Here is a 27,885-nt window from a genome sequence, read left to right as displayed (position 1 = left end):
GATCACCTACCAACTATCCAGCAAGTCTTTGTTTGTAGTTGTTAACACTGCTGTTTATGGGGTATGTTTGGAGTCGTCCTCAATTACATGACTCCATCTTTTCAGAAGTAGATAGCCCTGCAGCAACGCCTTCCTCTGCAGACCTGAGTGTGGTCAGAGTTGAACTGGATTTTTGTTTTTGCAACTAATCTTTCATCTCTGCTAGACTTGCTGCCCCTTTCTGCGCATCTAGGAATGCTGGGCAAGACAAGCCAACTCCGCAGGACCACTGTGCCTGTCTTTATCATGGCAGCGGTGCTGCAAGATTTGTTTGCTTGCTCTGAAACGGTAGAACTGGGAAGGGATCTCCTGTTTCATAGCAAACCTAAGTCAGCGTATAAACAATAGAGCTTCATAAAGCACGCTTCTAAGCATAAAAATATAGAGGCTGCATCTTCAGGAGAGGAAGGTCCCCATGCCTCTGGGCATGAGCAGAGACCCTCCTTTGACCTCTTGCAGGACCATATCGCACAGGCCGCAGGAGTTGCCTTTTAAACCAGAGAAGCTTCTCCACCTGCAAAAAGACAAAGGCAAGACATTTCTACTTAGCAAGATACTGATGTTCCATAGGAGGGATTGGAGCAATACGTAAATGCACATGCAGGATGCGGATCATACAGCCTTTATGCAGGTATTATGCACTATTTTTTTATTGGATAATGAGGAGGATATCTTTCTACAATAGAGAAAGGCACCGGACTTTTTGCCTTTACATAAGGCTGTCAGAAATGTGCTAGTGAGGGAATGGAAAGACATTTACAAAATAAAGTCTCCCTAGATTTTTGACTTGCCATCCTCAAAAACTTGCCACACTTCCAGGAGAATTTCCCTGCAGTGGTAGAGATTTTTTCCTGTATGGAGGAACTGCCAACCCTGGGAACCCACATCTCTGAAGAAGCTGTGCAGCAGACGCAGTAGATAAGGAGGTGGAGGCTGCAATTAAAAGGACTGCAGCCAATTTGTCTATCAAAGCTATTCCGCACAGTCAGTTCTATGCTCTGTGATTTTCAATTCTTAGCATAGTCGTTGAGATTGGGGTTAGGCTATACTCCCAGATTGGTCAAAACGGAAGAACAGGTCAAATTTTCATCTGGAATATCCTTCTACAGGCTTTACGGAGCAGCTGCTGCCCCTTGACCAACAGTGGCAGAAAAGAAACATCCCGGGGTCAATTCCCAGAAGAGTCTCCTCAGACCAACAGTGGCAGAAAAGAAACATCACGGGGTCAATTCCCAGAGGAGTCTTCTCAGACCAACAGCGGCAGAAAAGAAACATCGCTGGGTCAATTCCCAGAAGAGTCTTCTCAGACCAACAGTGGCAGAAAAGAAACATCGCTTGGTCAATTCCAAGAAGAGTCTTCTCAGACCAACAGTGGCAGAAAAGAAACATCGATTGGTCAATTCCAAGAAGAGTCTTCTCAGACCAACAGTGTCAGAAAAGAAACATCGCTTGGTCAATTCCAAGAAGAGTCTTCTCAGACCAACAGTGGCAGAAAAGAAACATCGCTGGGTCAATTCCCAGAAGAGTCTTCTCAGACCAACAGTGGCAGAAAAGAAACATCACAGGGTCAATACCCAGAGGAGTATTCTCAGACCAACAGTGGCAGAAAAGAAACATCGCTGGGTCAATTCCCAGAAGAGTCTTCTCAGACCAACAGTGGCAGAAAAGAAACATCACAGGGTCAATTCCCAGAAGAGTCTTCTCAGACCAACAGTGGCAGAAAAGAAACATTGCAGGGTCAATTCCCAGAAGAGTCTTCTCAGACCAATAGTGGCAGAAAAGAAACATCGCTTGGTCAATTCCCAGAAGAGTCTTCTCAGACACCTTCCATTCAGTGGCAGAAAAGAAACATCGCGGGGTCAAATCCCAGAAGAGTCTTCTCAGACCAACAGTGGCAAAAAAGAAATATCGCTTGGTCAATTCCCAGAAGAGTCTTCTCAGACACCTTCCATTCAGTGGCAGAAAATAAACATCGCTTGGTCAATTCCCAGAAGAGTCTTCTCAGACACTTTCCATTCAGTGGCACCCATGTCTTTAGGTCACAGCATGAAGACTCAGTTAAAAAGACTTCAGAAGATTGCAAGCTGCTAATCCCAATCCAACCTTTATCTAGGGCCAGGGAGTTCAGCTTCCACAGGTTGCTGAGTCCTGATCATGGGGTATATCTCTCAGCCCTTCCGTGGTGGGGAACATAGCAGGGGATGCTTCGGTACCAGAAACCGTACAAAGATATAAACTTGCCAAGAAACATGTGATTTTCCTTCTACGTATGAAGCAGTGAATACTACCAAGAGGTTTATTCACAAATTTTTGTGGTGTGTAAAATAGGATCTTTTTTTACAAGTGCTACACAAAATGTGGTTTTACATTCATAATAATATTTAGTCACACATACAAATGAATACATCTTCACCCATGAGTGAGAAATGGCTGTTTCATGCCAAGAATGCCCTAAAAACGTATAAGGAACACCAACAAATGTATCTGTCTTTGGGCGGATACTTTCCCTTTAAACTGTAACTTCCTACCTTGAAAAAGATGGAAATTTCCTGCTACGGAGGCCAGTAGTAAATCAGTTTGCAGGGTATGGAATAGAAAAGGGACAAACACAAAATGAGTTCAGGTGCAGAGGAAACGAATTCTAAATTTGGCAAAAACATTGAGCAATCGACTATGTGCATGTTCATCGTACACTTCAGCGCTTATGTGCTGTGCAGAGCAGAGGGTTTAAACGAGGCCCTTGATTATTAAACCACAATAATGTAATTTTTGATTGCTGCTGCATGCCGCGGCATGTGAGGTCTTGCGCACCGTGCCAAATATCTGCTGATTGTGTGGCACTGACAGTGATGATTTACCCCACCTGCTATGTACCTGTGGGGAGTTGCAGGCGAAGCAGCCTCCCATTAAGACCTCCAGATATCTGGTCTCCGCTTTGTACTCAGCACTTTCTGGCTACGAACTCTTGCACTTAGTAGCCAGGCCAGACCCGTTTGGTCACTGCCCCACTGCTGAAGCAGAAGTAGCAGCTTTCGGCCCAATCTATTCTGCTTTTTTAGGTCTCGGCTAGCGAAGTCTGCGCTTGCGCAGTCTCGCTCGCGAGACATAATGACTTGGAGAAGAGTGGCTCGAACCCGCCCCTCTTCTCCCCTGTTCTCCATTGGCTGGCCTCTTGAATGCTGGCCAGCCATTGGAGAAGAGGTCAGTCACTCCGAACAGGCCCCGTCCTTTTCGGATTCGGGGGCGTGTTTTTTCCAACTTTTCTAATTATCTCCTCCAGCCAATGGCAAGAGGAGAACACGCCCCCGAATCCGAAACCGCCGCTGCGTTTCTCCGAGGCATTTCTGCTTCGCCTCGGAGAAAGGCAGTGGTGTGCTTGTTTTTGTTGTAACATTTCCGTAGCTTTTTAATTTCCAAAATGAATTTTTTGTTGAGTCCGTGTCAAAAAAGTTACGCAACCCCGACGCAGAATGCACACAGAACTACCGCGAGAGCCGGCCGCTAAAACTGTATGACTGCAGCCTCCATCACGAGAAATAAGCCTGTCCCAGTGCTGTGCCAGAGGCTGACATTCTACCCGGCGCCGCGGTTAATTCAGCTTATATAGCCTCTAAAATACACAAGAAGCTACCGGGGCACTTTCCATAACGATAAGAGAAATATTGTGAACCAGGCTTTCTCACCGCTTGCACATATGGCAAGCATTACTGTATTCATAGGTTTGTTATCTTTCTTCTCTTTTCATGACAACTGGAGACCTGGTGATCACATGGTACATAATGACTGGCAGTCGCATTGCCCTCTGTGTGCTCTGGTTCAGAGGCGTGTTGCTATGGTGCTCGCAGTGCAGCTTTCCGCTTCCGCACAAAGATGGCGGGCTCTGGCTGGTGGAGACCGGCTTTACTGCGGGCCGGGAATTTACTGCGGCTGGGTTTTAAACAGAGCGGCAGGGAGAGGCTGCACAGCTCTTCGGCGGGTCCTCGGGGAGCTGGAGGCGGTGGTGCGCCACCTGTATCCGAGCTGGACAAGGCTGATGCGTGGCTGCTGAGGAAGGCCCATGAGACCGGTGAGGGTAGTGGGTAGGGAGTACGGAAACTCCCTTCAAAATCCGTCAGTGTTTGCGTGGGGCACAAAGGACATTACAGTACAATACTTCCCAGCGCGTGGTTTAGATCAAACAAAATTAAAATAACCCGACCTTGCGTAATGTAATTTAGCATTCATGTAAAGCGCTCCAATATCCTTGGGCCGAGTTGGCGCTATATAAAACTGCCAATCAACTATATATGCTAAATGTGCAGTAACTCCTTCTAGCTCTGCGTCCTCCCGCTTTCCTCCGGGGTGACAACGATGCCATCTGGACTCTGCCACTGCCAGCGCCAACACAGGCCCTGGGGCTCAGCGCTGACAAGGTCGATCAGGGCACTACGGGTGTACGTGTTTCACACCAGGGACAATGGCTTCGGAATTCGACTGACCCCGCTTCAGCTCGCGCGCTCCATGCATTCATGGAGAGAAAAACAGACCTGATGATGGCGGGCATAACTCCAAGCTTCAAGAAACACAACAAATCAGCAGCAGCATTTGATAAACAGAAAGTAAAAATAACGCCGCAAACACAGCTAAAACAAGACTGCCAGGCGCAGCGCGTTAAACCGGACATCAGATACTAGAAGCCACCATCTCAGCATGCAGGGAAGTCTGCCGTCTTCACTCATTCTGTCAACAACATAAGCAGTTCCCCCGCCTTTAATTGAGAAGTAGATTGAGAAGCCTTGTGAAGGCCAAGGTGGCCATCCCTCAAGCTTTCCGGGCTGGATGCCGAGTGAGCCACCTTAAAAACTGAACATACACTGTCCGGGGGCCTGTGACGTGTCAGCATTTGTATAGAGATGGGTACTTGAAGGAGGAGGAGCGGTAGCACAGAAAGTGGCCTCCCAAACGCAGTTTAGAAAACACTTACCATAAGAGATGATAATAAAAAGAAATGTGAAAATGGACAGAGTCCCCAATCCAGCAACGGTCTCGGCATTGTTAAGGTTAGAGCTATTGGCATTGCTCATGACAATGCCGTTTCTTTAAATGTTTTAAAAACAAAAATAATGTCATGAGCAATGCCAATAGCTCTAACTTTACCAATGCCGAGACCATTGGATTGTAAATGCTTGTTTCACATGGGCTTCGAACTCGAGTCGGGCAAGGGCCTCTGCGTCCCACCTAATGCGAAGCAGCCGTTGACCAGGAGCCCCTTGAACTCTATCCTCAGCTTTTACACACAGCACTTTCTCCTCACAAACTCTTGCAACCTCAAAGCACTCATTTAATACTTCATGCACTTTTGCATTTGGCACTTTGGCTGCAAGAAAGACTTTTACTTGTGGAAAGTGCAAAATATGTTTTAATACTGACACTTATGGTTTATGTTGAGTACTGCTATTAGAATGTTTTTTTTAGTAATTTTAACCAGATATAGTAGAATGGAGTGAGTTTACTCTGACATATGTGTAACATTGCATTACGTATGTATTCAAGGTTTTATTGTTTAGCGTTATTTTTGCAATGGTTTTAAGTAACTATGCGAATAAAATAAACTTGAAATTAACTGGCATGCTCAACCATCTTACAAGATCTTAATACAGTGCTGAAACTCAAAATGGTGGCCCGCCTTGCAGAGTGTGAAGAGGGGCCCCCAGAGTCTCACAGATCTCACAGGTATTCATTGGCCGTGGTCTCAGTGGCCCCCCCATAGGATTGGGGCCCCTTTGCGCCACTGGGCCTGTGTTACATCCCTAGCTCATTATGCCACAAAGGAAGCTGGGCCACAGTCCAGTGATTATTCAAAGTGTAAAAATATCATGAATGCTTTAAGCACAATCTCAGAAAATGCAGATTGTTTTTTGTATCAAAGAGACAAGCACACACTTTTCTTCCAAACCTCAGGTTTCTGGCTGGATGTCCAGCGCAGGGAGAGTTGGATCCATGCAAATTTCTAGGATAACTACTGGCCAGGTGAATACGCTTTGGTTAAAAAAAAATTCACAATACTCTTATTCAACTTTTATTTACAGTGCTTAGAAACAGTAGAAGTGCATTATGAACCACTGTATGAAAAACTGTGATATTATTATGCAATGATATCTTAAGCAAATATCCCTGAAATCTGGGACGAACTCCGTCTTCCTGGACACAGGTTGGTCACCCCTATTTTGAGGAGAACACAGGGGCATATCAGCAACAACCGGCGATAATTATCGCTAAGCGTATTTAGCGCTAGGATAATTATCGCCGGCTAGTGTGGATTTTTATCGCTGAGATAGCGTGCTATTAGCAACGCTTATCTCAAAAGCGATAATAATCCTAGCGCTAACTGCCAAACGTGAGATCATCGCTGGAAACCCAGCGATAATCCCACGAAGTTTGGCGATAGCTTGATGATAGGGCCTCACATACTTAGCCATAATATCCACCTTACATAGGATATCATGGCTAAGTCAGTTTCAAAGCAGGCGTAAGGAAAGTAGCGATAACAGAGGTTATCGCTACTTTTGCATCTCATTAGAGTTGCAAAGATGGGCGTTAGGAATTCAGGCGCTAAGGCAAGGTTTCACGCGACAGCGTGACCTTGCTAATAGAGCGATAAAATTATCGCCGCTTTTCGGCCGAAAACGGCCGCAAAAGCGGCGATAAATTTATATCGCCGCCTGGTAGATATGCCCCACAGACAGCTACACAAAAGGCGAAACAGTCACGTGTGCCCCTCAATTTTAAGGTGGGTGGTGAACGAGGGGCTTTTTTAGGCAGGGAGAAAGCTCACAGTGTTATTCACCTGCTGCAGATATCTGTGCGAAAGCATCTAGTAATATATTCACGTTCTGCCGGGTTTATGTATCTCAAGAGGTGCAGTTGAACAACAACAGTCCATGTTATTCACAGCACCTAGATAACCACAGGCACATGACAGCTCTGTGTAATTAATGTATTCAATTATTCAGAAATTGTATTAAGCATAATACTGCTTTAGAGTTTCCAAAGTTCGGACTAACGTTTAAATATTGGTAGTCTCTGGAAAATAAAAGAGTACACATTTCTGCTTCTCACAGCACAATAATTAAATAAGCATTGGCAAAAAGAATAGTTCTTGCTTTGGTTGTCAGCCTTTTTTGGCTTGGGTAATGCTTGGTTTGTTTGGTCATTGGTTTTGCAAAACGTTTTGGGTGAGGGAAGCTGATGCACATGCAATCTAAAAAAAAATGACTCAAAACTAGAAAATGTTAAAAGCACACATTGACAGAGAATTCCTACACGGAATGGAACTAACTTGTGTGTGGATGTGTTCCTTGTGAAATAATACAATGCAGTCACCCAAAATGAAGTTAGTTACCTATGGCTGGAGTGGGATGACTCACTGCCCCACGCTATATGTTGCACTTCGTATAAGAAAAAAGGGAAGGACATAACTATGGGAGAAGGTGACTGGCTGAAAGTTCATATAAGTATATTGCACATATTATTCTAGTAAAATCAAAAGGCTGTGGCTAACCATGTGAATGACGTCATAGAGCGTGCTTTCGGATAAACGCTAAAATTAGAAACATTAATTGCTCATCCGTGTTTTGTTTTCGTCTTTAAATACAGTTAATTTAGTCAGAAATTGTTAAGCGATATTCTGCTTTTAAAATAAATCTGAAACCGTGTATAATGTATATATCCATATGTAAAACCAAGACATACTTCCTCGTCTTTCTCCAGCTCCATGCCGGCCTCCAGCAGGTTTCCCTCGAATTCTTCCCTCCGGAACCTCTTGTCGTCCTCGAAAAAGTCCACGTGGTGGTCGGCGTCGGCCACCTCGGGCTCCCCGGCCTTGCCGGGCAGCGGGTGGTCGTGCTTGTTGCTCCGTGACCCGGCCAGGGAGTCGTTGACCTGGAAGCGCCGGCTCGGGGTCCTGCTGCCCGAGGACTTCTTGAAGTGGTAGGCCAGGATATAGTCCACTTTCCTCTTTCCGTCCCGGAAGTAGAGTCCATACTTGCAGGCTGAGTCCTGGTCCTTGGAGAGCGAGTTCAACAGCTGCAGGGAGAGAAAAAGAAACCAGTTAACCCTCTATGCGCCATTCTGCTTTTCAGAAACTGCTGCCACCATCCGTGGGACCTTACCGTTGTAAGTTCCACCCACGCGGATAGTCTGTTTTACAAATAATTTCAGTCCACCCAGGTGGTGCATGCACGTGCTGCAAGGATGACCGCACTGCTCTCCAACCTGCGCATGCGCGCGCACACCTCCTGCTGTCACGCTCGCGCTATATCCAAGAGCTAACTAGCTCGCTCTCTCGCTATCTCTCTCTCTCTCTCCCCATATATTGCTTCCCCGTTTCTTCAACTTCTGAAAGCTACACTACGCTTGCGAAGTGCAAGGATTGCCAGGCACGTGCTCTGCAAGGAGCACCTACTTTCTGTTACTTTTAATTATTTAAACATATTTGAGCGATGTTTGAATTTTGGCTGAAAAAACATAAGCTGCACGCCACGCAATATTAGAATTATGCATTATTATTCCGACTTTTTCGCCAAACCTTTGAAGTAAAAACGAATGTTTCAAACCCCGCATAATACCTCTAACGTCTGCTTACACTCTGATATTGATGGGGCATGATGCCCCAATAAAGTCCTATGGGGGTGGGGCTCTGTGGTGTGAACACGAGTCTCAGATGTTTTTCTGTTCTACAGCATAGACAGGTTTTACAAATCACGCAAAGGAGAACGAACACCAACAACTGTCAAGCCTGACAGGGTTGTCACTACTCTTCCACCACAACAACAGACAGAGACACAACTTAACACAATGCCATCTACGTACAGTTGAGTACAGCACTTTTTTTGGCCATGACAGAAATAAATGTAGTGTGGATTACATACCGTTAGCACAATAATTATTAACTTGAACATTCTTCCCCTGCACTGAATCGATAGAGCATTTTTAATTCCCCAAAATGCGTACACTAGCAAAGACAGATTTGTGCACTGGTTCCTGTTTAACACAAACATAGCTAACCCAATTAGGGTCTGATTCTCAAAAGTAAACTTGCATGTGTGTGTAAGTTCACTCTTTTTCAGTATTCACAAACTACAATTTAATGGTAACTACGACTGCACAGACTCCACAGTCGGGCGGAGAACTCTGCCCATGAAAAGAGAACTACGATTCAAGTGTAACTTACGACTGCGGGTTGGGCCTATCTTTGTGTCAGCGGAGCTCTCCGTCCTGACTGCGGTGTCTTTCCAGTCCCAAAGTTACTACTAAATTGTAGTTTGTGAATACCGAAAAAGAGTACACTTACACAACAGTGAATCTGGCCCTTAGGACGCGTGATAGAAGTCCATTTCAAGCCCTTTTAAAGATCGCCACTGCCACACACTTTCCCCCCCAGAGTTCACAATGGTAGCTAACCAACACAAACATTTGAAAAAACATGGCATCAATTTTACAACAGTAAAGATTGATGAATAACTATGAAGGTTAAGCCCAAGAATTAAAAGTTAAAGATTTTGGTGAAGGGCCGCACTGGTTTAAGTTTTCAAAACCTTAAAGACTTCCGTCCTGAAATGGTGGCCACAAGACCATTCAAACACTCTCCTAAATATTTACTTTTTGAAATGTTCACAGTCAGCATAGTAAACCTCCTGCCACGCAGTTCAGGAACCCCATGCCCCAATAAACGCAGACTTTGCCCCTCTATGCCTCTGACTAATTGCCTTGGTGCACAAGCACCAGGTAGCCATGCTTTAGTAATGTGACAATGTCCTCAGAGGTGCCCAGTCCTCCCAGCAGCTCCAGTCCTAACAAGACTGAGGCTTCTAAAGCAATCCCCGTCCTTACCCAATCAATGCAGGCTCGTCGAGGAACAAGGAAAGGGCCATCCTAGGACCAGGTGTGTCCAACGCTATACACGAGTGTGAGCACGTGCTCCTTTGGCGGATCCTGGCATGAGGTAATGAAGAGAGCAAAACCACTAGCAAACCTCCCTGCACGCCTGTCCGCGAGGCTTGATGCTGGAAATTTGCCATCTGCAGTGTCGCCCCAGATGTTTGCCTTCTGCTGCTGAAAACGTTTCTTTTTTATTAGCCATAGGACTCTGCGCACTTTACCCCTGCTAAACAGAGATAAAGTCTGCACGATCTTCCGTTTAAGCATGGTAAAATTGGCAAATACATGATTGGTACATTTAATTAACTTATAGGTACCTAGCACTTTGTACTACTTGTACCAATGGCCTGTAATTTAAATGCTATTTGTAGGCTACGACACTCATCGTGCCACCCACTAAAGTAGCCCCCTAAACTATGTCTCATGCCGCAGGGAAAGAAAACACATATCTTTAAGAATTTCAAAACCGAACATAGAATTCAATTTTTGCAAACTTTATAAAGATCATACTTTAATTTTTGAAAACTTTGTACTCTGGAAACTCTGAACAGAAGTTAAAAAGCCTGTTGCATTTGATTGAGCTAAAATATAACAGAGAGCATTAGTTGTAGGGTCTTAAAAGAACATAAGAACTATCAAAGACACTGAATAAGGAAGCATAAGAATTTACAAGAAAAAACTTAAATAAGCCACCTCAAAACAAATTCTCCTGTACGAGAGCTAAATACTCCTTTTCCCGTAAATGCTCTAAGAGCAGCAGTCTGTGCATCCCCCAGTACTATAAATGCTGCGTTAGAGTGCCAAAGCCTAGGCTTTCATACAGCATGTATAACAAAGAAAATAAAACAAAACCCGACTGGCAAAGTCTGCTCTTCAGTCAAACCTCAAAAAATTATAGTTGGTGAGGTGCTATTATTATAGTATACTGTACTCACAAAATATACTGTCGGTCTGAAATAAACTAGGATCAGAATAGATACTGGAGAAACAAGAAAACAGGAGAAAAAACACGGAAAAAGAGTCCGAGGTAATTAAGGCAGGTATATGGAAACCTCCAATGAGGAAAAAGTTCCCATCACCCACCGAAGGTGGTTTCTCATCATTTGGGAACTGGGGGCATACACTGGAGTACCAATCACTCTGGGGATCGTAATGGTACCCTGGTAGTCCCAGGCAACCGTGCCAAATTGTTACCAACGGTGGGGTGAAGAAAGCAGTGCGAAAAAAACAAATGTGCGATTAAAAATGACTACCAAGACACGGTATACTTTATTCTGGTGCTATCTCAGTGTCAAATTAAAAACAGTGTTGACAGCTTAAACAAATAACTGCCAGTTCTTGGGTCTACATGTTTCGGCTTGAGGACATAAGAGTCCAAGCTCTCGTCAGGACCATGTAAACGCTACTGCAAAAACGTGGTTAAATAAACACAAATAGTGGTTTTGAAACAATGGCCTAAATCAATGGTTAATACCCAGATACAACCTGATGAAGTCCTGTGGTTTGTATAGGATCAGTAATAGGCATTGTCTGGTGATGAACCTTTAGAATCAAAGACAAAGAAGTATTCTAATAAAGGTGTTCTCCATAATCATTGTTAATCAACAGTATTGATCTCTGATCAAGCAGTGTAATATACACTTAATAGTGAATAAGTAATTAAAGATATAAAAATATACCAATATACTTAATGAGACACACAGTGTAATTAACACTCGTATTCATGTGCACTTACCCGATAAGGAGTGGGTACGCACCTCGCCTCACCTGGCATCCGCTCAGGCCTTTATGAGGCACCGCTCTAAAAAGGAAATTTCAAAAACAAGGTATATAATGCCTGGGGGCCAGGGGGACTCTCCTGACTCGGCTAACGGAAGCGAAAATCCTTTGATTGGTACTAATGGATACTAGCGCTAAAACCATGGCAGAAGAAACTAAAATGAACGAATATAAAAGCATCAAACCGAGTCAAACGTGGACAAGACAATGGTGTCAGGCTGTCTATTTTACGAACCCTAGCGATCTAACACAGGTTTAGGAAGTAACAGCAAAACAGCTCCGGTAAGGACCTGATGGGTAGTGTAATGCTATCTAAAAGCACGCTGACTGTTGTCAGACTGAACTATTAACACTCAGCACATCTTGTTATCCAAAGATTATAGTCAAAAAACGCCAGAATGGCGGACGGCAGCAGGACTCGCTTACCTGTCCGTCGGTACCCCGCTTCGAACGCCGAAGCTGGAAGGGGAGGTATCCGGCGGGCGGAAAAGGAGGAATTTTATTGGCTGTTGTTGTGCATGTGCCTGTTTCAACAGCTACGGGTCGCGCATATGGACAAAAACGGAACAATGTCAAAACCGGTTCCAAAGCTACCTGGGACTCGTAGTCAGGACAGCTTTAATCGAATGTTCGCAATAGTGTGGAAAAAGCTGCAATGACGGACCTTATGAATATGAATATGGCAAACTCCTGAACGTGTGAAGAAATTATGTAGTTCAAAACAGGAGATCCGTTTGCATGAGAGGGACCTCCAAATTGTACGGCAGTGAGGAGGCAGGGTGAGACCACAAAAATAAATAAATATTGTCTGGTCCTGGCTTACAGGGGTACACAGAGGTGCTGCAAAGGGATGAAATCCTATAAGCAAGTCCACGGGATATCATCGTTGAGGCCCTGTTGGTCACTCTGGAGTCTAAAAACCCATTTTTGTTCTTTGATGAACAGAAATCGCTTAATGTCAGTCACATGAATAGGAATGAAAGGTTGTTCCAAAACCAACCATTTTAGATCTTCAGGTTTGTGTTTCAGTTCCAAAAAATGGTTGGTGAGTTTCGTAGCCTGTCTATTACGTCTGATGGTGCTTTTGTGCTCATTGATGCGCGTTTTGACCTTTCTTGTTGTCATGCCAACATAGCGCAGAGAGCAGGGGCATGTGATCAGGTAAATAACTTTCTCGGTATTGCAATTGGTGTGTCTTTGCAGTTTCCAAGGTATACCTGTACCTATATCGACTGATTTCGTCATCTCAGTCTGTGGGCAGGCAGAACAATGGCCACACGGAAAGTGGCCTTGGACTGGCGGTAAATTCCATAAGGTATTCGTCATACCAGAAGATCTGCTTCTCGGTCTGGTGTGTACGAGGTTGTCACGCAGATTAGACCCTCTCTTAAAAGCAAAAAGAGGGGGTGGAATAACCTCATTCCCTGTATTCAGTATGCGCCAATGCTTGCGCACCGTCTTTTGTACTTGATTAGACCATGTACAAAAAGTATTCACAAAGGTCATTCTGGACAAAGGGGGCTTGGGTATGGGAGGTTCCAGGAGGGCCTCCCTGTTGTTGTTCAATGCTCTTTTTAATGCCTGTTTCACCAATCGTCTGGGATATTGTCTGTTACTCAGTTGTTTAGATAGATCCTCAGCATGGTGATTGAAGGTGGTAAGATCCGAGCAGTTCCTACGAATACGTAAGAACTGGCCAACTGGAAGGTTTTCACGAAGGGATCTGGGATGATGACTAATAAAACTGAGTAAAGAATTTTTGGATTGTGGTTTCCTATACAGTTCACACCCCAGTTTACCTTGATCAGGTACTATCAGGATGTCAAGAAATGGAAGGCGTTGTTTGTCGAATGCAATAGTAAAGCGCAAAAAGGCATTCTTGGTATTGAGCCATGTGTGGAATTCAAGTAGTGAGGTCAGAGATCCTCTCCACACAACCAAGATGTCATCAATGTACCTTTTCCACAAGGTGATTTGTTCTCTGAAAGGGTTTGTTTGGATTAGTACATTGTTCTGCTCGAAGAGGTGGACATACAGATTCGCCAGGCTGGGCGCAAAAATGCTGCCCATCGATGTACCTGAGATTTGTAAATAGATGGTGTCTTCATACTTAAAGAAATTATCCATCATAGCCAGTCTGGCACACTCCATGATGAAATGGACAGGTGTAATAGTGTCCAAATCTCTTGCATCTAAGAGGCTTCTGATGGCCTCTAGAGTTTCCATTTGTGGGATACAGGTGTAGAGAGATTCCACATCCAGACTGACCAAGAAGTCTGTTTCTGTATCGAAGCTGATGTCAGGGAGCAGTCTGAGTACATCTTTGGTGTCCTGCAGGTAGCTGGGCATTTCCTTTACAAGTGGCCTCAGGAAGAAGTCCACGAAAGTAGAGAGCGGTTCTAGTAAAGAGCCAATGCCAGAGATGATCGGCCGCCCTGGAGGTGGTCTTTGGCTTTTATGGATTTTGGGCAGGACGTAAAAGTATGGCATAACAGGATGTAAAGTTATGAGAAATTGCGATTCTTGCTCGGTAATCCAGCCGGAAGATTTAGCCTCTTCCACAAGGTAGGTTATTTCCCTGGATAGCCGTGGAGTAGGGTCTGTGGTCAAGGGTTTGTATGCTGACCGGTCATCTAGTTGTCGAAGACACTCTGTCCGGTAGGAAACAGTGTCCAGAATAACAATTGCGCCGCCCTTGTCAGCGGGTTTGATGGTTATAGTTTCATCGTTCGACAGGGCTTGTAAGGCTTTTATCTCTCTGAGGGGCAGATTATAGTATATTTTGTTTGGTCTGGTACTGATGTTGGTAATGTCATGAATGACGGCTTGTTCAAAAACTCTCACTCGATCCGGTGTCAAATCCTTGTCTCTGAAGAAGAAATGCAGACGGATTTTTCCCCAATGGGTCTGATTGTAACTAATTCTCCTAGACTTTTTCTCACAGATAAAGCCTTCATCCTTGACCACAGACCCTACTCCACGGCTATCCAGGGAAATAACCTACCTTGTGGAAGAGGCTAAATCTTCCGGCTGGATTACCGAGCAAGAATCGCAATTTCTCATAACTTTACATCCTGTTATGCCATACTTTTACGTCCAGCCCAAAATCCATAAAAGCCAAAGACCACCTCCAGGGCGGCCGATCATCTCTGGCATTAGCTCTTTACTAGAACCGCTCTCTACTTTCGTGGACTTCTTCCTGAGGCCACTTGTAAAGGAAATGCCCAGCTACCTGCAGGACACCAAAGATGTACTCAGACTGCTCCCTGACATCAGCTTCGATACAGAAACAGACTTCTTGGTCAGTCTGGATGTGGAATCTCTCTACACCTGTATCCCACAAATGGAAACTCTAGAGGCCATCAGAAGCCTCTTAGATGCAAGAGATTTGGACACTATTACACCTGTCCATTTCATCATGGAGTGTGCCAGACTGGCTATGATGGAAAATTTCTTTAAGTATGAAGACACCATCTATTTACAAATCTCAGGTACATCGATGGGCAGCATTTTTGCGCCCAGCCTGGCGAATCTGTATGTCCACCTCTTCGAGCAGAACAATGTACTAATCCAAACAAACCCTTTCAGAGAACAAATCACCTTGTGGAAAAGGTACATTGATGACATCTTGGTTGTGTGGAGAGGATCTCTGACCTCACTACTTGAATTCCACACATGGCTCAATACCAAGAATGCCTTTTTGCGCTTTACTATTGCATTCGACAAACAACGCCTTCCATTTCTTGACATCCTGATAGTACCTGATCAAGGTAAACTGGGGTGTGAACTGTATAGGAAACCACAATCCAAAAATTCTTTACTCAGTTTTATTAGTCATCATCCCAGATCCCTTCGTGAAAACCTTCCAGTTGGCCAGTTCTTACGTATTCGTAGGAACTGCTCGGATCTTACCACCTTCAATCACCATGCTGAGGATCTATCTAAACAACTGAGTAACAGACAATATCCCAGACGATTGGTGAAACAACAGGGAGGCCCTCCTGGAACCTCCCATACCCAAGCCCCCTTTGTCCAGAATGACCTTTGTGAATACTTTTTGTACATGGTCTAATCAAGTACAAAAGACGGTGCGCAAGCATTGGCGCATACTGAATACAGGGAATGAGGTTATTCCACCCCCTCTTTTTGCTTTTAAGAGAGGGTCTAATCTGCGTGACAACCTCGTACACACCAGACCGAGAAGCAGATCTTCTGGTATGACGAATACCTTATGGAATTTACCGCCAGTCCAAGGCCACTTTCCGTGTGGCCATTGTTCTGCCTGCCCACAGACTGAGATGACGAAATCAGTCGATATAGGTACAGGTATACCTTGGAAACTGCAAAGACACACCAATTGCAATACCGAGAAAGTTATTTACCTGATCACATGCCCCTGCTCTCTGCGCTATGTTGGCATGACAACAAGAAAGGTCAAAACGCGCATCAATGAGCACAAAAGCACCATCAGACGTAATAGACAGGCTACGAAACTCACCAACCATTTTTTGGAACTGAAACACAAACCTGAAGATCTAAAATGGTTGGTTTTGGAACAACCTTTCATTCCTATTCATGTGACTGACATTAAGCGATTTCTGTTCATCAAAGAACAAAAATGGGTTTTTAGACTCCAGAGTGACCAACAGGACCTCAACGATGATATCCCGTGGACTTGCTTATAGCATTTCATCCCTTTGCAGCACCTCTGTGTACCCCTGTAAGCCAGGACCAGACAATATTTATTTATTTTTGTGGTCTCACCCTGCCTCCTCACTGCCGTACAATTTGGAGGTCCCTCTCATGCAAACGGATCTCCTGTTTTGAACTACATAATTTCTTCACACGTTCAGGAGTTTGCCATATTCATATTCATAAGGTCCGTCATTGCAGCTTTTTCCACACTATTGCGAACATTCGATTAAAGCTTCCTGACTACGAGTCCCAGGTAGCTTTGGAACCGGTTTTGACATTGTTCCGTTTTTGTCCATATGCGCGACCCGTAGCTGTTGAAACAGGCACATGCACAACAACAGCCAATAAAATTCCTCCTTTTCCGCCCGCCGGATACCTCCCCTTCCAGCTTCGGCGTTCGAAGCGGGGTACCGACGGACAGGTAAGCGAGTCCTGCTGCCGTCCGCCATTCTGGCGTTTTTTGACTATAATCTTTGGATAACAAGATGTGCTGAGTGTTAATAGTTCAGTCTGACAACAGTCAGCGTGCTTTTAGATAGCATTACACTACCCATCAGGTCCTTACCGGAGCTGTTTTGCTGTTACTTCCTAAACCTGTGTTAGATCGCTAGGGTTCGTAAAATAGACAGCCTGACACCATTGTCTTGTCCACGTTTGACTCGGTTTGATGCTTTTATATTCGTTCATTTTAGTTTCTTCTGCCATGGTTTTAGCGCTAGTATCCATTAGTACCAATCAAAGGATTTTCGCTTCCGTTAGCCGAGTCAGGAGAGTCCCCCTGGCCCCCAGGCATTATATACCTTGTTTTTGAAATTTCCTTTTTAGAGCGGTGCCTCATAAAGGCCTGAGCGGATGCCAGGTGAGGCGAGGTGCGTACCCACTCCTTATCGGGTAAGTGCACATGAATACGAGTGTTAATTACACTGTGTGTCTCATTAAGTATATTGGTATATTTTTATATCTTTAATTACTTATTCACTATTAAGTGTATATTACACTGCTTGATCAGAGATCAATACTGTTGATTAACAATGATTATGGAGAACACCTTTATTAGAATACTTCTTTGTCTTTGATTCTAAAGGTTCATCACCAGACAATGCCTATTACTGATCCTATACAAACCACAGGACTTCATCAGGTTGTATCTGGGTATTAACCATTGATTTAGGCCATTGTTTCAAAACCACTATTTGTGTTTATTTAACCACGTTTTTGCAGTAGCGTTTACATGGTCCTGACGAGAGCTTGGACTCTTATGTCCTCAAGCCGAAACATGTAGACCCAAGAACTGGCAGTTATTTGTTTAAGCTGTCAACGCTGTTTTTAATTTGACACTGAGATAGCACCAGAATAAAGTATACCGTGTCTTGGTAGTCATTTTTAATCGCACATTTGTTTTTTTCGCACTGCTTTCTTCACCCCACCGTTGGTAACAATTTGGCACGGTTGCCTGGGACTACCAGGGTACCATTACGATCCCCAGAGTGATTGGTACTCCAGTGTATGCCCCCAGTTCCCAAATGATAAGAAACCACCTTCGGTGGGTGATGGGAACTTTTTCCTCATTGAAGGTTTCCATATACCTGCCTTAATTACCTCGGACTCTTTTTCCGTGTTTTTTCTCCTGTTTTCTTGTTTCTCCAGTATCTATTCTGATCCTAGTTTATTTCAGACCGACAGTATATTTTGTGAGTACAGTATTTGATTTGGGGATTTATACTGTGGAGGTCTTTAAATTGATCCCTTGGACCCTCTCATACATTTTCTTGTTTGCCGTGCTATTATTATAACCGGTCCCAGGATGCTTGTTTCTGGTTCTGGGAAGACCTGGCTTGGCAGTTCGGGCTGGCCTGCTCCCATGAGGCACAGGGTCAAGACTGATTTGCAAATAGCTGTGTCTAAACTGGGGTGGCGGAGTGAGCTAAAGAATGATGATGGATTAAACTCAGATCTGTGACTGGGGGTGAGAGTCTGAAAAGTTTCAGCGCTCCATCTATCATCTCCTTGTGATTGCTTTGATGTCCTCTTATGGACAAGTTAAGGGAGGAGGGGAGCTACACAGAGAGTACAGTGGTATGGATGTTAGGGGAAACAGCACATGGGAGAGAGAGCAAGAAAACACATGCACTCCCATGGAGTGCTCAAAGAAAATTAAAGTAGTTCCCTAATGTGAGCTGTGGTAGGACAGAAGACATCAAATCAAAAAAATGGTAATGAAGCTATTATATTGGCATTTATATAGCACAAACCTAATGAGGAAGCAACAGAGTATGGTACATTACTTGGGAAAATGGGGGACCATCTCATAGGTCCTGTATGTCAAGTGGGAATACCCTAGGCAGTCAAGTGGCTCAAATCATCTAGCGGCTCATCACAGCAACATTATTGGAGAAACTCAGTGCAATAGCAGTTTGGCTGTTTAAAACATATATACATGTATTGCATTGATTAGGAGCCTTTACCAGCCTTGCAATAGTTCTCTTTTGGCCCATAATAGACGTAACATGTACTATCTGCGGTTTGGACTGTCAGCACAAACGAACGGCAGTTGTTGCAGCGCCTTAACTAAAGCTCTAGTACGCAGTCCGTCTTTCATTTTTGAGTGCCACTCTGGCGCGTCACCTTAGCTTACGTGATACATTGACTTGTTCAATGTTGCCAGATTGGGCTATTTCCCACACAATTGGGCGACATTTTTCCCAATTGTGCGGGAAAAAGCCATACCTGGCGGGGGGCTACTTTATGTGCTGATTTAAGGCCAGTGTATGCAAAATACTGGCGTGGGCGGTTCCAACTACGACGAGCCGGTGGTGTGCGCCTATCACAGTGACTCATCTGTGCTGCAAGGTCCATCATGGCGAATGAGCGCGCAGCGCGCTGACATGGAGACTATGATTGGAGGAGGACCCCCACAAGGTCAGCCTGTGTGCACATCACCCTACCAGTGACGTGAGCATCAACGACTGTTGTCCCCTCCCCTCCCGCAGCAGTGCGTGCGTGTGTGTATGTGCAAGTGCAAGCGCACCTGCTGCTGGCACTGCCAAACTTCACCCTAGTATTGGGTAAGAGTGCCGTCAATCTAGTAGCGCGCAAAAGCACTACTAAGGACGGCCCTGAGAATACTGTTTGCCCATGCCCGCACGCTTTATTAAAAGCAGTCAAGCGGCTGCAGGCAGTCTCGGCGCGCTCAGCACACTCAGCAGGGTGACGACTGGCGTCCGGATCGCACAATCGTGTCACAGTCATACTGTCACTGTCTCGTCATCATAGAAAAGACTGAGACAAAATGAGTGACTGAGTGTGACCACCAATGCTGCAACGGACATCAAGAGTCCCACTCCAGACCGGAGCCAGCCTGTAACTTCACTCCGAGTCCTCATTGCTGCCATAAGCGGTCCGTTATGAATTGCTACGCTCGCAAGCTTTGAATTGCAGCAAATAGTAAGTGAAGTAATATATTCTCTGCTTTTGTTTTGTAAATCAGTCACTGTTATGCGGCCGGTAATTGTTGGCAGTGCAAGCTCCTTTCCATGACTCTGCACGTGTCTAACTCCAGACAGGATCAGACATTTTTTATTTTTTTACAAGTCCTGCCGGGTCCTAGGATGTCATTGCTGCGATCCTTTTACGGAGTACATAGGCAAAATAAACGAATCGACTTGTTCCCTATCACGGTGAGGCTGTTTATAAAAGACCCACATAGCGCACTGTGTAAACTTAAGTTATACTGCTGCTAGCATTTGCCCCTTGTGACCCAGTCATGGTCTGGCAGTTTCACACTGTCAGTGCAATTTCTCACTGGTTCTGAAAGCAGCAGTGGTGATCACAAGTGTAAAATCATGTAGGATTAGATTGTGGGTATACAATCTTTTGTCAGTAGGATCAGGTGATTTGCATCAGTTTCATTTTCTTTTCATAGCTTGCCCTTTGTTTAAATGAGTGTTATTTCTTATGTTTATCTGTTTACATGAACTTAATTTCTTGATTTTGCTCACAAAAAAGTGTCACTCTTAGTTTCATACATTCAACAGTTGAATGTCATTCATAAGTACTCTGAAACCTTGAAAATGTCACACATAAGCACTCTTAAAACGTGGCAACTGTGTAGTCTGTTTTCATGTTGAATAGTGCCCTTCCATTTATGGTGCTGTGCAATAGTTTTAAGATCTTCGTAGAGTTTCTCATTGCTGAAATGGCTGTAATTTGTTATATATGTTTCCCTCATATCCGTCACCCATAGTCGTTGAAGGTCACTCATAATTACACTGAAATTATGAAAATGTCACACAAGCAATCTGAAACCTTGGCAGCTATAAACTGTGTCACTTTTCTCTTGGATCTCAGACTGTCAGACCCGGCCAGGTGGTGCAGCCCTGTGCTGCTGTGGCCGTCGACTCATGGGGCCTGGCCGCAGCATGTAGAAGCAAGAACAAATTGAAGTAAGTTAATTTATAGCAAGAGTAGGAATGAGTGCTATATTATAAGTAAAGCTCTCTGAATCAGATGTTCTGTATAAACTTGTTATCTTTCATGTGAACATTTGCTGTTGTAAAGTGTTCTGATAACTTTGGATCTAGCTATTGCTATATAACAATCTCAAATAAATAAGTGAAGGTTGCTGTGCTACTGTCTGTGTGTTCTGTGTGAGGGAAGCGCTCACTGCTGCTGCCACCAACACATGGCTGTGGCTGTAACGCCACATCCTCTCCCATAGGTGGTACTATTATTCAATTTAGGCAGAAGACTGCACGTTTTGGAAGCTAAAAAGTGTACTATTTTACGTAATTACCTCTTAAAGTACCCCCCCCCCAAACAAAATACAAGTTAAAGGAGTAATTATTTTAACATGGGTTCGTCTCTGAATCTCCCTCTTATTTGTTTCCAAATGTTGACAAATATGCTGTGGATGAAATAGAAGTGGAGGTTGTGTGACTCCATTCGGGAAGGAGGGAGGGGGCTTGAGGGCTCTGGGGTAAAGGGGGGCTACTAGGCATTACCTTTGAGAGCTGCTTAAAATACAAATTAGAGGGAGCAGTAATTAGCACATAATACTATTTCTGCCTTTCTCAATCTCTGTGTTTTCTTCTATTGTAGCTTTCACAGTGCCTGTTACAAGTTGCAATGTCACAGTGGTGACGGGTCATGAAAATGAGTAGCATTAACACAGGTGCCCAGTTAACCCCCTTCCACTATCTGTATATTGAATAGAAGTTAGCTTCATCCTTTATGTGGTTTCTAATGCCTACTTCTGCATAATTTGAGAGTTGCGAGTTTGGGCTGATTTTTGGGCTGAAACTGGTCTGGTTGGGCTTATCTTGGGCTTATATTTGAGCAGCTTTGGGCTTGGGACGGGTCTAAAAATCTGGCAACACTGCACTCGTTCTACATAAATGCTATTTAATCTCGGTCATATCTCCCTTATCGGACCTAGTTTTAATACAAGTTGCAAGATACAACACAAGCGGTTTTGGCACTCCGAAGAACCTAGATCAATGTCCTGCATTAGTTTAAACTGTATTATTCGTTTTTTGAATTTTTCATATTAAACCCGTTGCAGTCCTTCAACTAAAGTTCTGGTACGTAGTCCGTCCTCTAGTTTGATTGCCATTTGGGCGCGCCTTTATAGTTTATGTGATACTCAGCATGGTACATTTCAATGTTATCGGATCTGGGTTATATTTCTCGTAGCGGACTGCATTCTAATATGGGTAGTGCTACACAAAATAAATGGTCTTGGCGCGCCTTGTAAATATATACCCCTCAATATATTCTAAAAGTTCCATGTGTATACATTAGTTAAACAATGTGTTTTCTGTTAACATTTTATGTTCCTTTCATCCCTTGAAGTATTGCTCTAGTGTATATTAATCTTTTTTATACAGATCGCACTGAGCCTCACTAGGATGTCGAGCACAACGCTATGTTTTTAACATCTATATACACAGACGGACCAATCAGCTCTTGCATTTTGGTTACATTATACTCTGACCCGGAAGGAACGAATAGTCAGGTATCATAATTGCAGCAGTATCTATTCCTATTGATTTATCAGTTTAAACATCAGCCAATCTCTCCCTTTTTACCGTACAGAGTTGTGCATTATCTACAGTAAGCGCTCTTGGGATCGTGAATATTCCTTAATAAAGTTACATCTTGAAGTGCATATATAAAACGTGAGCATATATCTATACACTTCTACCCGCTTCCTGCACACTCTACACTATTTTACATAAATTCTCTTTCTAATATATGGATATTGGTCTGTTTTTTTTCCCCATTACGTAGGTTACTCGTTTGTATAATTTTCATATCAGCTCCCGGATTTGATTCAGTCAACTTCCTGTACACAGAAAGTAAGCTCATCGCTTATCCGAGTCTGTTTGTTTTCTTTCTTCGGCTTTATCATTTCCTTTCTCTTTGCTCCTACTTATAACTGTTATGCTTGCATATTCCCTTGTTTTTTGCTTGGGGAGCACCAGATTGTATTGAGCCCCTTAGCTCCCAATTTCAATTTCTAATTTCTAAATTCTTTCACATTGGTTGAAAGCACTCCCTTGGTGTATTTACTTATTTTTTTATTTGGGATTTCTTGTGGCAACAGACGGGAATATGTATATAGTAGTAATATATCCAGAAACTCAGTTCTTTTTTAGAATGGTATGTTTATACGATTTTTATGTTTTAGGACGAAATCGCGGCACTCCTGAGGAAGGTGCTTTTAGCGTCGAAACCTGCGTTGAGAGAGAAGATTCATCTCATAGCCACCTTTTTTCATTATTATGTATATATGTATGTGTATCTGTAGTGTTTTATTTGTTTGGTATCAACCACCAGTTTTTGTGACCTTTGTAAATTAATTTCTGTGTTACTTTGAAATCATGTCGTATTGTAAATATAATGTGCCACTTACTCTTTTAATAATAATTTAAATAAAATGTCTATATGTTTTAAACAGCCAAACTGCTATTGCACTGAGTTTCTCCAATAATGTTGCTGTGATGAGCCGCTAGATGATTTGAGCCACTTGACTGCCTAGGGTGTTGCACACAATTATATTATTGCCCTGTCCTAGGAATTCTAGAGTCATTACAGGGGGTCCTTGATATTTGCATTTGTCAAGTGGGAATACCAGTAGTCAAACTTGTCCCCAGGTTCTATAGTCAGCAGCTTTAGCCACTAGACCACAACTCCTCTACATGCTCTTGTAGATGGATAAATAAAAGAATAGGAGGGAAAGCCATTGATTAAAAAGCAAGTAAATGAGATTGCCAACAAATGATAAACTATGGCCTGCACCAAAGACCATTCAAAATGTTAATATTGTACAGAACAGGTCTTTAACAATAGACAGCGAAAACATGACTGTAGGCACACCCTCAAAAGGAATGAAAAGAGATGAAAGAAAACTTTGATCGTAAATTCTGAATGAAAATGCTTATATTTGGAAGCAGATGATGTGCCTGTCTTCTGGGTGATGAGTTGTGGTTCCTAGAAGGAGTACAGTTGAACTATCTATGACAGGGTGTTACTTGGCAGGTGCATCATTAGGTTGCAGCTGGGCTTTGCCTAGACTTTGTGTAATGATTAATGAAAAGTTGAATCAGATTCCTATTTTACCCAAAACGGGTATCTACATTTGGGCTGGGGTTCTGTGTTTGTGTGACTGTTGCATGTGCTAACACTATTGGGAACATTCTATTGTTAGCCAGACTTGCAGAAGGTATGTGAGGACATCATAGCATTTTGAGGCTGGTATACTTGAAATCTGATTTGAAAGAATATTGGCAGTGGGCTGCTGTCTTAAGTGAAGATCTGAAGGGAGCTGTCACCAGGTAACCCTAAGGGCCTTTCGGGAGGCCAACACGTTTCAGAAACCTACACAGTGCCTCTCGTATTCGATTGTACAGGGAGTATGCGGTCCCTTAATCTTGATCAGTGTTCAGGGTAAATAACTCTTACATGAGTGCAGCGTTGTCCAGGTGAGAGGTGGACCTGGTAATCATCAGGATCACTAGTAAATCAACAAGACTTCTGTAAGGAAAGAGCTCTTTTTGCATGACCCGCCTCTATACTTTTGGACAGATGCTGCTGGTCTGGCCTCTCAGAAGTGCACTGGGACCTGCTGATCATGCCCCAGTGCATGCGCTCAGACCACACAAAATATATGTGCGAGAGGTTTACACCTAATGGGCATATTTAACTTGCCTGAAAGTCCCTGGTATATGGTAAAAAGTGTACCAAGGGCTTATCAGTTAAACATCACCAGTGGAATGAAGCTGTTGTGCCACCACTGCAGGGGCGAGGTGAAAGCATTGCTTTAGGTCTGCCCCTGGAGCCTATATGGGCAGTTTTTAAATTACCAAAACTACATGGGAAAGTAATCCTTTTTGCCAAGTCCAAACCTTCATTTTTAATAATTATAAGTCACCCCTCGAGGAGGCCTTGGCAGCCCACAAGGTAGGCTAAATATTAAAAAGAAGGACATGTTTTGTTTATATTTTACATGTTCTGGCAGTGAAAACTTGCAATTGCGTTTTTTTTACCGTAGCAAGGCTGGCAGTACCATTGACTAACATAGGGTTACACCAGTCCAGCAAATTAATGCTAACTTCCATTTGGACCGCCAAATACAGCACTTTGAGGTATCAAAGTCATTATTACATTAAACCTGACATAGTGCTGTCAGATAAAAAGTAACTTTTAATCTAAAGATGACTTTAGAAAGTCACCACTTTCTTTCCCCAAAGTTCTAGCAGCCGCTTCTGATTAACTACAGTAGGTGTCACCTCCAAGAAGGGGAAGAGCTCCCAAGAGCGTGGGACACATGGCCTGTTGGTGGGAGGAGGAGTGACCCCTTCCTGACAGGATGTACAGAGGGCTATGACCCCAGAAGGCCCAACTTCAAAGGGGCAGCCGCTTCTGATAGGCAAATGAAAATCACACTGTATCCTGCCCTTTACATTGTGTAGATAAGCAGTCTGGCATCTCCTCCAGAGGGGGACACATTTTTGCAGAACCAATTTTTCAGGAGGGCAGACTCTTTTATACTGGACAAGCCCCAGGGGGGTGCCCATAGCACTAAACAAGAGAAGGAAGGTTCGAACATTAAGATGCACTGTGGCATTGTTTAGTGCAAAATTTACCAGGAAATGGGTGGGTATATCCCATGGACATTTTGCCCATATTGGTTATGGTATCCTCCCCACCAACAAACTCGAAATTGGCATAAGCCTCAAAACACTACTGGACACGGAAAGAACAGAAGAAGGACTGCACCTTCTGAACCAGTGGACCTCAACAGGGCCGAAATGGGAAGCAAAACAGTCCCTGGCAAACTGCTCGGCCGGCCCCCAGCAGGGCGGAGAGGGAGGTGCAGCCGAGCTGTTAGTTAGTGGCGGTTTCGGCCGATTTTGTTACAGGGTGTCAATATTGCCAGCCCCCAGTAACAAATAACGGCCCCTCAGGGTAAACCTGCCCTCGCCCTGGCGGCCCACCGGGTAAACGCCCGGTGCCCGCTATGGCCAGTTCGACCCTGGACCTCAAGAAGAAAGGCTGAACAAAGAAAAACTGTATCTGCGAACAAAGACAGGACATCAGCGAGAGAAGGCCTGCTCCTGCCGTTGACTTCATGGAGAAGGAGACCCCAAGGGACCCCTCCTCCCCACTCATTCGAAAAGCCAATTAATGGGCTTCAAAGGCTTGTAGGCTAACCTCCTGTTTCAGGGACACAAAAGCTAAAGAAGCCCTGCACCTGCAAAGTGCCCTGTTGAAAAAGTTGTCACTGGATTTGCAGTGAACTCCACAGAGATGTAGCCTGGGAAATTCAGTTCTAGCCCTCAAGAACTGACTCCCCCCCACGATACTGCACCCTTGATTGGCCCTACAGTGTACTCTTTCTCCCAACAGAACTCCAACTTGGCAGGGACTCCGAGGCTTAAACTCTACAGCTAATTTGCCAGTTCATACGTTGTCTCGAACGCCTGGCGAGAACCAAGGCTCCCACCAGACGACTGGACTTCCTCTGCCCATCGAATCAAACACCAAACTTTAACTGCAGACGACCCCGTTGATGAGTAAAAGAACCATAAAAGTTTCTAAGTGCAAAGGTAAAACCTGAACAGCACTCACTGGACCTGCATCTGACCCACAGTCAGCCGGAAACTCTGACTTTTTCCCGGACCCTCAGGTTCGAGGCTTATAGCAGTGATTTACAAATCTTTTCGAGTGATTCATAGAAATACATGTCAAAATCATTACTCTGGTTCCCTTCATCAATTGTTTTGTCGTTTGGGAGTCTAATTATATAATATTTCCATAAATTGGAGTAGGTTTTTATTGTGCAGTGTTTCTTACTTAATAACTGGTTTGGTGCTGATAAATCCTTCACACTTGGTTCATTTGCCTAAAGCTGACTGCTCTGTGCCACAGCGACGCAGAACTGAGCTGTGGTTTCATTTCAAGTAGTCTAACTGGACCTGATACAGAAAAGTGACATTTTACTTGGTGAGGTCTCACAACCACCCCAAATACTCAACGTTTCTCACAACTTCACATCGAATGACAGTGGAGGGCATAATCCCTAAGACTTTAGTAGAAGTTCCAGAAGGTAGGCCTGAATGACTATGGGGAAAAATGCATAAACGTAGTATTGACAGGGGTTCTCCTGCTCTAGTTGACTCAGAGATGCCGTACTTCCTGAATTAATAATTACAGATTTTTGTGTCATTATTATAAACTTTTAATGCCTTCAGGCTATGAACAATAGGGTTATATAATTGACAAAAACTATTCAGGTCAAATTACCTAGGGTGACCGAGAGATTGAGACTCCTCTCAATTTTTTTTTAAAACAGTCATCTGCCAGTGTTATGAAAAATAAAAGATGAACACTAGTTAACTTGCAGACTATGATGAGTCATGTAATCTCATGCAGTTGTTAATGGCATTGAGACCTTAATGGGAGAAAGGGGACCCGGTGGCATTTTGGAGGTAATGTAGTGGTATGGTGCCATACCCCTGGGCAGACTAAAAGGAAACCACGCCCGTCCCCCCTCATAGATCCGTCTTAGGAGTGGTTCATTAAAATCCTGGCTATTTCCCACCTCAGAATTAAATTTACCAGGTGTCCTGGTAATTCTGGAGCTGGATAAATATAATGCAGGAATTAAAGTTTCTGTACTAATTCCCAAATATTTTTCCCCAAAGCTTCAACTCCTGTTACCAGTGCCAATAGAATTTACCACTCATAGTGAAGACAATAAATAAAAAACTGTGAAGAACCAGAGTTGGACCCAGAGTAATGAAGATGTCTGGGAAATACAGATAAATGTTAGGTTTGTTCTGTTTTTTCCTACCCTATGCCATTTTAATTAGTTGAATAACTAGAGTTGTATTCACAGCACTTTGGAAGCTCCATCTAATTCCCACATAATTAGGAATTGAAACACCTGAA

At 43.8% G+C, this 27,885-nt stretch overlaps 1 protein-coding gene across 4 annotated transcripts in view; it reads right to left on the bottom strand.

The window, feature by feature from the left end:
• The window catches only part of ANO1 (anoctamin 1), an 852,930-nt gene that overhangs the window by 402,065 nt on the left and 422,980 nt on the right, over positions 1-27,885 (bottom strand). For all 4 annotated transcript variants that reach the window (XM_085643533.1, XM_085643534.1, XM_085643535.1 and 1 more), the window contains one exon: positions 7,771-8,103. In XM_085643533.1, the coding sequence (XP_085499659.1) occupies positions 7,771-8,103 (333 nt within the window). The remainder of the gene's footprint in view (positions 1-7,770; positions 8,104-27,885) is intronic.

Source organism: Triturus cristatus, chromosome 3_1 (genome assembly GCF_964204655.1).
Source record: "Triturus cristatus chromosome 3_1, aTriCri1.1, whole genome shotgun sequence".
Classification (NCBI taxonomy): Eukaryota; Metazoa; Chordata; class Amphibia; order Caudata; family Salamandridae; genus Triturus; species Triturus cristatus.
Note: the sequence above shows the minus strand (reverse complement) of the source record. Positions and strands in the feature narration are given on the sequence as shown.